The 12,487-nt window shown below is 43.3% G+C and overlaps 1 protein-coding gene across 9 annotated transcripts in view; it reads left to right on the top strand.

Annotated features, from left to right (window-relative positions):
- The window catches only part of vps13b (vacuolar protein sorting 13 homolog B), a 942,410-nt gene that overhangs the window by 523,766 nt on the left and 406,157 nt on the right, over positions 1 to 12,487 (top strand). For all 9 annotated transcript variants that reach the window (XM_080194714.1, XM_080194711.1, XM_080194717.1 and 6 more), the window contains exon 22: positions 10,220 to 10,344. In XM_080194714.1, coding sequence (XP_080050840.1) covers positions 10,220 to 10,344 — 125 coding nt within the window. The remainder of the gene's footprint in view (positions 1 to 10,219; positions 10,345 to 12,487) is intronic.

The raw sequence follows: 12,487 nt of genomic DNA, 5'->3' as shown, positions 1-12,487 counted from the left end.
TCCTGGGAACCTTCTGTCTCAATCGAGTTTCAGGTAGAACACTTACAGTAGGAGTCTGGTATCAGCCATAAAAGTGACTTTCCTGACCAGCAGTGTAGGCTTTGGTGATAAATCAGGGAGGGGGAATATGTAACGAGACCTGGGTGTCCTCCTCCACCAGTCGCTGAAGTTAAGCATGCAGATGCAGCAGGCAAATGGTCTATTGGCATTCATAGGGAGACATTTCGAGTACAGGAGGAGGGATGTATTGTAGCAATTATACAGGGCCTTGGTGAGGCCACACCCAGAATATTGTGTGCAGTTTTGGCCTCCCTATCTGAGGAAGGATGTTCTTGCTGTAGAAGAAGCGTAGCGAAGGTTTAACTCACTGATTCCTGGGATGACAGGACTGATGGATGAGGAGAAATTGGGTTGGTTAGGATTATATTTGTTGGATTTCAGAAGAATGTGAGGGGATCTCATGGAAATCTATAAAATTATAACAGGATTAAACAGGATAAATGCAAGAAGGATATTCCTGATGGTGGGGGTGTTCAGGACCAGGGGCCATGGTCAAAGGATACAGGGTAAACCTTTTAGGACTGAGATGAGAAGAAATTTCTTCACCCAAGTAGAGAGTAGTGAGCCCATGGAATTCGCTAACACAGCAAGCAGTTGAGGTCAAAATGTTGTACTTTTTCAAGAAGTAGTTAGATATAACACTTGGGCTGAAAGGAATCAGAAGACCTGGGGGGGAAGGTGGGATCAAGCTTTTGATGATCGCCACTATCATAATGAATTGCGGACCAGCTGATGAAGGGTCAATCAGATTTGAAACATTGGCTTTATTCTCTCCACCAATGCTGTCAGACCTGTTTTTACCTCTCTGCAGTTACTTGTTATAGTGGATATTGGGTTCGAACAGGCACTACGGGCACACTGTGGCTTCTGAATGCTGAGATTGAGAGGTTGACAATAAGTCGCTGACTGAGAAGGCATGCTTTGGTGGGGTCTTTGAGGCTTCCATGTTAATTTTCTCATAGCATTGTTTTTATTTGTGGGCCAGACTGATGTTGAGAGTAGATCAAGCAGGATTGTGATCAGTTCATCAGTACCTGTAGTGGTGCACGTGATATGGACATCGCTCCGATTGATTGCTTGAACAATAACATCACCAAGCAGATACTACCATTTGGACTGTGGGTTTTGCTTGTCTCACTGGTGGAATAAGTTTTGGTGATGACAAGGTCATGTTCTAGATATTCTTTCAGGAGGTGGACTCCTTTGGAGTTTATTACCATATTCCTTCATTGTCTATCGCAGAGATATGTATTCTTCCTGACTCTGACATTGAAGTGTCCAGGGAGGACCAGTTTGTCGCCTGTGGGACTTGGGCTAAGGATTGCCCCAGGTTGCTTTAGAACTCCTCCTTGATGGTCGCACCTGTTGCCTCAGATGACAGTATACCAATAGCAGTGGCATGTTGATTCCACATTCGGGTGAGCCCAACTGTCATGAGGTGTTTACTTATCCCACTGAAGAGTTGCTGAGGCACCAAAAAAGCTGGATAAAAGCAAATTATTCAGATGCTGGAATCTGAAAACAAAAGAGAAAATGCTGGAAAATCTCAGCAGGGCTGGCAGCATCTATACGGAGAGAAAAGAGCTGATGTTTCGAGTCCAGACGACCCTTTATCAAAGCTAAAAGGCATAGAGAGTGGGAGATATTTATACAGCAGGGTGAGGGAATGGAAGATGAGTCATAGCTACTTATTTCCCCTTTTGTGGCTATGACTGGAAGACCCAGTGCCTTGTTTCATCAGTTGGCCTTCTCCTGCACGTAATATATCACTCAGCAGCCGTATTGATGTTGAGGCATCTGAGTTCCCGATGGCAGTGTGACCCTCGGGTCTGTCACTCAGAGTCCTGACATTGCAGGTCTCAAACTTCATGTTGAAGAGTGGAAGGTGCATGTGATTGATTTTATTTTTAACGTGGGGTGGTCACAGAACCCTCAGTTGAGCCACTTGCCACAGCGTGTCCATCATCCAGCGTGCTCCAGTAGATAAGGGGTTTTTCTTCCCTTATAAGTAAGTGAGGAATCTCCCAGCATAACTGTCTCTGTGGTTTCTCTGAGGATTCGACTGGTTTTCTGCCAAAGTTATACTGAGTGATTGGCAGTGCCTCTGCAAAATTTCAGCCACAGTTTGTTTTAAACAAGACCCCAAGGAACCATATGCTGGTAATCATGAGAGATTTTTTAATAATTGAAGTATGTGCACAGCCTCAAGAATAGCCAATATGGAGGGGTGGTGGAATAAGTGAATCACAGAGAGATAACAAACGTTGCCATAATAATAAATGAAGTGGGGAGGATGCTACACGATATAACATGTTGATCAGTACAACAATACGCTTGAATTTGGATGGCAATTAAGACTGAAGTCAAAAATGTACAGAACTTAACAATAAGTTTGAGGGAGAATGCAATTGTTGGACAAACCAACTAACGTCAATAATAAAAGTTTAATGTCTGTTTTTCACTGATGCAGAAAGAATGGATAAAAATACCATTATGCTACCATGGTAGCACAGTGGTTAGCACCGCTGCTTCAAAGCGCCAGGGATCCAGGTTCGATTTCCGGCTTGGGTCACTGTCTGTGAGGAGACTGCACATTCTCCCTGTGTCTGCTTGGGTTTCCTTCAGGTGCTCCAGTTTCCTCCCACAGTCTGAATGCTGTGCTGGTTCGGTGCATTGACTCAAACAGGCGCTGGACTGTGGCGACTAGAGGGATTTCACAGTAACTTCATTGCAGTGTTCATGTAAGCCTGACTTGTGACCAATAAATAAACTTTAGATGCATGTCAAAAAAAGTCAGTTGATAATTAATCGAATGTTAAAAAGTTTCAGACTGTAGCAAAAAGAAAACAAATTTGTTGGCAACAGCAGTATTGAGAAACAAGAGAAGATTACTTTTTGCTTACAAGTCCATTGTTTAAAAAACTCAACGAAGAACAATGCATCTCAGGGACATTTGATGAGAACCAAAAAATGTTATTCTATGCTCTGTAAAGCTCTTTGGCAAGATCGCATTTGGAATGCATTGTGCAATTTCGGGCACTGGATCCTATGAAGGATATTTATGCATTGGAGCATTTAGGGAAAAGTAACTTAGGATGAGTTATGAGGAAATACTCTCAGAATGGAACATGTTCTTGTTGAAGACATTAAAATGAAAGGCAACATGACCCAAGACTTAATATACTTGGAGGCACAAGAAAATGTACATGGATAACATCACATTAGTATAATCTTGCTAAAGAATCATGTAGTCATCTATCAAGAATCTTATTTTTATTTATTGCTGTCTTTGTAGTGACAGCTTTAATATTTATGGCCAAACATTCCTTTAAAATATAGCCTTGTAATTTTCACAATTTCGATCACAGTGGTCGAAGTTAATCTTGCAATTGCAATGAGTCCACCTTATTCCATTTTCTACTGAAATTGTAATTCTGACCGGCGCTCCCTGACTTCTGTGAGTGAATGTCAACAGGTTCCAATTTCAATTAGAGATTGGCATTTGCTAGCGCTTCCAAATGGGATTTTCTTCATTTATTCACAGGGTGTGGGTGTCGCTGGCTAGGCCAGCATTTTTATTGCCCGTCCCTAATGGCCTTTGAGAAGGTGGTGGTGAGCTGCCTTACTGAACTGTAGGAACACCCACTGTGTTGTTTGGGATGCAGCTCCAGGATTTTGACCCAGAGAAGTAACCACTAGCTAAAAGGAAAAGAAAAAGACAGTAATTTGTAGAGTTGATGGCAGACTCATTTTGGGCGTTATTCCTGGCCATATTGGATTTCTGCAGCCACATGAAAATCACGGTAGGCAGAGCAAATATTCAAAAGGCAGTCTTACTGATTTTCCATACAAACCAGGAGATGCGCTTCTTCCTGCCCAACTTTCCTATGCTCGCTGCACCCAGGAGATTTTTTTCTGCCTTGGTACATTTTCAAGAAGATATCTCCCAGTAAGTATAATATGTAAGTCCCGTAGCTAGTTGAACATAGGAACATAAGAATTCGTAACAGAATCAGACAAATTCACCTTACAAGCCTGTTTCACATTCAATCAGATCATGACTGATCTCTCCTTGGTCTGAATGAAATCCACCTCCCCAGCTGTTCCCCATATCCTTTTTTTAAATTAGTAATATATCTACCCCTTCTTGAAACTGTTCAATGATTCAGACTCCACCGCGCTAAGGGGCAGCGAGTTCCACAAATTCACCACCATCTGCGAGTAGTAGCTCCTCTTCATCTCGGTTTTAAATCTACAGCCTCTCAACCTATACCTGTGACCTCTTCTAGATTGTTCTAGATTTCCAGATAGAGGAAACATTTAGTCTACATTTACTTTATAAATCCCTTTTAAAACTTTATATATTTCAATCAGATCCCCTCTCATCCTTCTAAACTCCAGTGAGTACAAGCCCAAACTGTTTAATCACTCCTCATACATCAACCCTTTCATCCGCGGAATCAATCTGGTGAACCTCCTCTGAACTGCTTCCAATGCCATCACATCCTTCCTCAAATGATGAGACCAAAACTGGACACAATACTTTTGATGCAATCTCACCAACACCATATACAATTGCAACAACACTTTGCTACAGTTATACTCCAGTTCCTTTGCAATAAATGACAACATCCCGTTTTTGTTAGATGCCGCACCAGCATAAGAACATAAGAAATAGGAGCAGGAGTAGGCCAACTAGCCCTTCGAGCCTGCCCCGCCATTCAATAAGATCATGGCTGACCTGAAGTGGATCAGTTCCACTTTCCTGCTTTCTCCCCATAACCCTTAATTCCCCTGTCTATCGGAAACTTATCCACTCGCGACTTAAATATGTTCAGCGAAGTAGCCTCCACCACTTCATAAGAACATAAGAACATAAGAAATAGGAGCAGGAGTAGGCCATCTAGCCCTTTGAGCCTGCCCCGCCATTCAGTAAGATCATGGCTGATCTGTTGTGGCTCAGTTCCACTTTCCCGCCCTCTCCCCATAACCCTTAATCCCCTCTCTTATCAAGAACCCATCAACCCGCTTCTTAAAAATATTTAGCGAGGCAGCCTCCACCACTTCAACGGGCAGAGAATTCCAGAGATTCACCACCCTTTGAGTGAAGAAGTTCCTCCTCAACTCTGATCTAAACTGCTCCCCCCTTATCTTGAGGCTATGTCCTCTAGTCCTGCTATCCTTTCTAAGCAGGAAGAATCTCTACCTCTACGTTATCTACCCCCTCCATTATCTTATACGTCTCTATAAGATCCCCCCTCAGCCTTCTAAACGCCAACGAGTACAGACCCAGTCTATTTAGTCTCTCTTCATAGGCTAACCCCCTCATCTCAGGTAACAGCCTAGTGAACCTTCTCTGCACTCCCTCCAAGGCCAAAATATCCTTGCGCAAGTGCGGAGACCAAAACTGCACACAGTACTCCAGCTGCGGCCTCACCAGTACCCTGAACAGTTGCAGCAAGACCTCCCTACTTTTATATTCTATCCCCCTCGCTATAAAGGCCAACATTCCATTCGCCTTCTTGATCACCTGCTGCACCTGCAGACTGGGTTTTTGCGACTCGTGCACAGGGACCCCCACGTCCCTCTGCACCATAGCGTGCTGCAGCTTTTCGCCTTTTAAATAATAATCCCTCCTACTATTACTTCTGCCAAAGTGGATAACCTCACACTTGCTAACATTATACTCCATCTGCCAGGTCCTCGGCCACTTGCTCAGCCTATCCAGATCTCTCTGCAGACTTTCCACACCCTTCACGCAATTTGCTTTTCCACTCATCTTCGTGTCATCAGCAAATTTCGTCACCCTATACTCAGCCCCCTCCTCCAGATCGTCTATATAAATGGTAAACAGTTGAGGCCTCAGCACTGATCCCTGCGACACTCCACTAGTCACCAACCGCCAACCAGAATAGCACCCATTGATACCAACTCTCTGCTTCCTATTAGACAGCCAATCCTCTATCCACGCTAACACCTTATCCCCAACTCCGTGCACCCTAACCTTCTGTAGCAACCTTTTGTGAGGCACCTTATCAAGCGCCTTTTGGAAATCTTAAAAACACCACATCCACCGGTTCCCCTCTGTCTATGCACTAGTCACATCCTCATAGAAATCCAATAAATTCGTCAAATATGACTTCCCCTTAACGAATCCATGCTGCATCTGCTCGATCAAACAATTCTTTTCTAGGTGCCTCACTATTTCTTCTTTGATGATGGATTCTAGCATTTTTCCAACTACAGACGTTAAACTAACTGGCCTATAATTCCCTGTCTTTTGTCTGCTGCCTTTTTTAAACGGCGGCGTAACATTAGCCATTTTCCAATCTTCCGGCACTTCCCCAGAATCCAGCGAATTTTGATAAATAATTACTAAGGCATCTGCTATCACCTCTGCCATTTCTTTCAGAACCCTGGGATGCATTCCATCCGGTCCTGGGAACTTGTCCACCTTTAGTCCCATTAGTCTATCAAGCACTACCTCTCCAGTGATAGTAATCGCATTTAGAACACTACAGCATAAACAGGCTCTTCGGCCCACAAGAAGGCCCCCATCTCCTACCACCCTTCGATCTTTAATATCTGGCAAACTATTTGTGTCCTCCTCCTTGAAGACCAAGGCAAAAAACTTATTTAAAGCCTTAGCCATTTCACCATCGCCCACTGCTAAATCCCCCCTCTCATCTAAATCCCACCTGCATACTAACTTCCTGTGATTCATAAACATAGACACCTAGATCCCTCTGCCCAGATGCATTTTGAAGTTGCTTTCCATGTCGGTAATAATTTGCTTTTCTGTTTGTTAAGTGTGTACATTAAGCAACTTATTCCCATTCAGCCTAGGTGTTCCGCTGCACATCAAACAAAATTTTTTCATCAGTCTTCAGCTTATTTTTCCAAGATTACATTTTATAAAATATTCTGGGTCTTCCTCTATGACCAACACGCTCCCTATAAAATGTGGTTACGGTTCTTGGGGAGATTTGGATATTTCACTTTGATATGCATCCATTGTGGATCACGCGCCATCAGAAAATCTGAGCTTTAAGTGCAGTCAGGCTATTTGAATGAGACGAAGCAACAAAATGCTGCCAGTTTTTATCTTTGACCAAGGTTCATAGGAGCAGGAGGAGGCTGTTCATTGTCATGAGCTTGTTCCATCATTCAGTTAGATCATAGATGGTATGTATCTCAACTCCATGTAGCCGCCTTCATTCCTTATCCCTTGCTACCCTGGCCTAAAAGCTGCCAATTTCTATCTTAGACTCTTCAGTTGACTCAGAACTCGGACAGCTTTTTGGGGAATGGCGTTCCAAGTGTTCTGGGCCACCAGATGATGATTGAGAGCAGCATCTATAGCGGCTTTTCCTGAATCCACCCCTACACAACCTCCTCCTCCTCCATCCCTCCTGCACCTTTTATCACATTACTGAGACTAATTTAAAAGTCTGTACTGCTGCTCGTACTGTAAATGTAGAACTGTGTACTCATTTGTATTTTTGAGTATCACTCACCAGAAAGTCCAGGTTTTCACTGAGCTTTGGGGATATATAAAAACCATTTCTCAGTAAACGACTTTTTAAAAAATAAGTTCATGTTGAGCAATACCCAGTAATATTTCCGGAGTACCAAAGGACTTTTCAAAGATAATTGGCAGCCGTGAACAAGTAAAAACCAGTTTAGTGTATCAGAGTAATTTTGGCACTGGAGTGATCAAAATAATGCAATTATACACTTGAATAAGTATCAATAGGGCCATAAAACCTGAGATCACGACAGCATTAATTTTTAAGCAATGTGGGGCGATTTTATACACTCCTTGTAAAATTACTTCTGCTAAGTTATCTGTTCTGAATTTTTTCCATGAAACGAAAGAAAGACTTGAATTTATATGATACCTTTCACAACTCTGAACACAGCAGAGCATTTTGCAATCCAATGAGGTACTTATGAAGTGTGGTCATTGTTATAATGCTGGAAACATGGCAATGAATTTGTACACAGCAAGGCCCCCCTCCATGAACAACAATCAAATAAATGATCAGACAGTCTGTTCCAGGTAGTGTTTGAGGTGTACATATTGGCCAACACAGCAAGAGAAATTCCTTGGATGTTTTTCAAGTAATGCTATTGTGTCCACCTGAAAAGAGACCAGGCCTTAGTTTAACTCCAAATCAAAAAAGACAGCACCTCCAACAGTGCCTCTACTTTCTCAAGAGGCGAAGGAAATTCAGCATGTCCACTAGACAGCATGTCCACAGATAGAAAGCATTCTATCTGGTTGTATCACAATCTGGTATGGCTCCTGCTCGGACCAAGACCACAAGAAACTGCAAAGGGTTGTGAACAAAGTCCAGTCCATCATGCAAACCGGCCCCCCATCCGTTGACTCCGTCTATACTTGCCGCTGCCTTAAAATGGTAACCAGCGTAATCAAAAATTCCACGCACCCCGGACAAACTCTTTTCCACCTTCTTCCTAGCAAAATACAGAAGTTTGAGATCATGTCCCAATCTATTCAGAATCAGCTTCTTCCTTGCTGCCATCAGACTTCTGAATGGACCTGCGTTATATTAAGTTGATCTTTCTGTGTACCCTAGCTTTGACTGTAGCACTACCTTCTGCATCCTCTCTTTTTCTTCTCCCCTATGTACTCTATGAACGGTATGCTTTGTAGCATGCTAGAAAAAATACTTTTTGCCATACACCACTGACTGAGCAGAGTAGGGCCGGAAAGTCACAGGTAAGGGGTTTAATGTGATCTGTGCCAATGGGGCCAGACAGAACAGGTGTGGTGAAAAGAGGAAGCACTTCGGGCTTAATGAAGTGTGAACTGATCGTATCAATCATGAACTGTTTAATCTGCCGTGGAGCTATCAGTCAGAAAAGCTTTTAGGGGAGGATGGACCATCAGTTCCTTGTGTAAACTGTCCTTGGCTAATCTCCTCTTTGATCTGCTCAGGAGCTGTCAATCAAAGCACTTCAAAGAGGTTTGAGAGCTGCTAGGGCTTATGAGAGAAAACAAAAGGATCTCCCTGGTGAAACTGACAGCTCCTGTCACTTAAGCACTTTAAAGAGACCTGGCAACAACTGGGGCTTCTGAAATCAACCAAGGGCAATCCCTACTGCAGAATAAAGTGCTGCTGTGATTTTGAATGCTTCCAGGGAGCACAGATTTTAATGCGATCAGGCCACTTCATAGGTTTTAAAGAACACAGAATAATAAAAATTTATAGCAGAACGGTCCCTGAAATCACCATCATTTGCACATTTTCCAGGGTAACAAAAGTCTAGCCATGAGCCCCCCATTCTGAAGGAGGCACCCCTCCTTTCCCTCCCCCACTCCGGCAGCCTGACAGAGGAACTCCATGGGCACAGTCGGAGGCAGTACTCACGTCCTTCCTCTCCCTCAGAATCCATGGCGCCTGGTTCCTGATAATCAGGACCAGGACAGATTGGCGCCTGTGGGACTCCCCGTTGGGGGAAGTGGGAGCCTCCAGCCGCAAACCCTGCAACGACATTTGGGTGAGAACCAGATCGGGTGGATGCAGTGGGTCCGGAGATTTGCAACAGGTTTTATGTCTGGCAAGAATCTCGATTTGCCCCTCTTGCTTGATTCACCGGCCATCAGGAATCCCACCTGGGGGCTAGCAGCCCCAGGGAATCATTTGTCCAGTTTGCAACCTGCATCTAAACTGAATATATTGTCCCAAAGTCATCACAAAGACACAATTCGTCTTTTGTTTGAATTGGGATTTTATGACTGAGAATATTTGATCAAAGTATTTTATTTGCGGTTAAGCTCCCAGCTATAATTTTCATTTAGCATGACAATTTCGGTTTAGGAAAAATACTTGAAACACATTTTTTTGCTTTTAGGATGCTATTTATAAACATGTTTTGTGGAATAAATATGACCGAGACTCTTTCCTACATTAGCGCTTGTAATAATTTGTAAATCTGTTTTGGTCGGGAAAACAACAGTAAAATCGGAATAAATCCTGTATTGAATGCAAATCGTGAATCAGATTGCTCTTCGGTATTTTAGCAATGGAATTTACATGGCATCATAAGGTTGTAATGTGTATGAAGTGCAGGTACTTCTATACATTGGCTTTCCATTACTAATTGCCACTGTTATTTGTTCCTATTAAAGAATCTCGCCCGCTCTCTGTCCCCATAAAAGTAATGCAAAGTTCTGAAGAATGGAGCAGTCCAGAAGAAAGAATGAAGGAATACATTGGATTAGTATGGGATGCAGTCAAACGCCTAACACTTCAGGTAGATGGTGTCACTCTTGGCCATGGTGCTCCTATGATTTTTAAGTAATTTAAACAGTACTTTTCAGAATGCTTTCATCTCAGACTCAGCTGCCCGTACCTTGACTCACCCCAAATCCTGTTCACCCATCAGTCCTGTGCTGTCTGATCTGTGTTCACCTCAGGTCCAGCAATGATTTGATTTTAAAATTCTTATTCAGTCCCCTCCATGGTCCTCACCTCTCCTCCAGCCCCATAGCCATCCCAGGTCTCTACTTTCTTCCCAATATTGAACTCTCTTCCCATCGTTGGCAGTGAGACCACTTTGGACCTAAGCCCTGGAATTCCCACCCTAAAACTCTTCACTCGTTTAAGATTTGCCTTAAAATCTAAAGTCTAATTTCTCATTCTGTGGCTCTGGGTCATTTTTTCTGTCCAAATATTCAAGTGCAAGTTGTTGTTGATGCTGGGAGCTTTCTTTGCTGAAGAGATAACTCTCAGGTCATCTCATAATATCTGACTTTCAGTCTTTATCGAGAACATCAGTTTAACCCTGGCTGATTGCAATGTTTTGAGCTATACTGGCTGGAAAGATTCAAAAATGTTGCTCTTTTATTATTGAATTTGAAGTGGTGGCTTTTGTCAGTCCTCTGTCTGAGAGAAGAAACAGCAGCCTCAGGGAGCGAGTGTTGATTTTGAAGTCTTGTACAAGCACAGTACACATTTTGTGTTTGCTCAACATTTTTGAGGATAATTTTAATTGATGGCATATTTCTTTTGAAGGTAAATGAAGGAGTTTGTTTTTTAATGCTGTGTCTTCAGAAAACTAAATATGGAATGACCTCATTTCTTTTGTTAAATCCTGAAGATACTTTGGCTGGGGTTTTCTGACCCTGCAGTGGCAGGACCCACCATAGGGGGTTGCGGCGGCAGACAAGCCAAAAGTCAAAGGACATTTGGCAGGCCAGGAAAACCCTGATGACAGGTGGGGCTGGAAAATCCTGGCCTTTGTCTGAGAGTTTTGACTTTTCCCTTCGGTTTCTGAATTTTACAAAACTCTGAGGATGAGAAATCTGGCATGTTCACTGGACTGGAGAACTGCAAACGTTGCACCCTTGTTCAAAAAAGTGTGTATGGATAAGCTCAGCAATTCAAGACCAGTCAGTTTAACATGAGTAGTGGGCAAGCTTCCAGAAACAATTATTTGGGATAGAATTAGTCGTCACATGGAAAAATCAGAGTGGACTAGGAAGAGCCAGCATGGATTTCTGAAGGGGAAATCATGTTTAACTAATTTGCTAAACTATTTTAAAGAGGCAACAGAAAGAATCGGTGAGAGTAATGTTGCTATCGTATACTTGGACTTTCAAAAGGCATTGATACAGTGTCACATAACAGACTTGTGAAATTATAGCTCATAGAATAAAGGGCAGAGTAGCAATGTGGATACAAAATTGGCTGAATAATGGGAGCAGAGAGTAATGATGAAGTTCCCCTGTTTCCTTCAATGGCGAGTCCCCCAACCCCTTCCCCAAATGGATCTTCCTCAGCTATTTACCATTTATATAGATGATCTGGAGGAGGGAGCCGAGTGTAAGGTGTCAAAATTTGCTGATGACACAAAGATAAGTGGAACAGCAAATTGTGCGGAGGGTGTAGAAAGTCTGCAGAGGGATCTAGATAGCTGAGCGAGTGGGCGAGGACCTGGCAGATGGAAAATAATGTTGGCAAGTGTGAGGTTATCCACTTTGGTAGGAATAATAGTAGGAAGGACTACTACTTACAGGGCGAAAAGCTGCAGCATGCTACGGTGCAGAGGGACCTGGGGGTCCTTGTGCATGAGTCGCAAAAACCCAGCCTACAGGTGCAGCAGGTGGTCAGGAAGGCAAATGGGATGCTGGCCTTCATAGCGAGGGGGATTGAATATAAAAGTAGGGAGGTCTTGCTGCAACTGTACAGGGTACTGGTGAGGCCGCAGCTGGAGTACTGTGTGCAGTTTTGGTCGCCGCACTTGCGCAAGGATATTTTGGCCTTGGAGGGAGTGCAGAGGAGGTTTATTAGGCTGATACCAGAGTTGAGGGGGTTGAGCTATGAGGAGAGGCTGAATAGTCTGGGCTTGTACTCGTTAGAAGGATGAGGGGGGATCTTATTGAGACGTATAAGAT

The sequence above is a fragment of the Carcharhinus amblyrhynchos genome, chromosome 8 (genome assembly GCF_965287045.1).
Source record: "Carcharhinus amblyrhynchos chromosome 8, sCarAmb.v2.hapA, whole genome shotgun sequence".
NCBI classification, from domain to species: domain Eukaryota; kingdom Metazoa; phylum Chordata; class Chondrichthyes; order Carcharhiniformes; family Carcharhinidae; genus Carcharhinus; species Carcharhinus amblyrhynchos.
Note: the sequence above shows the minus strand (reverse complement) of the source record. Positions and strands in the feature narration are given on the sequence as shown.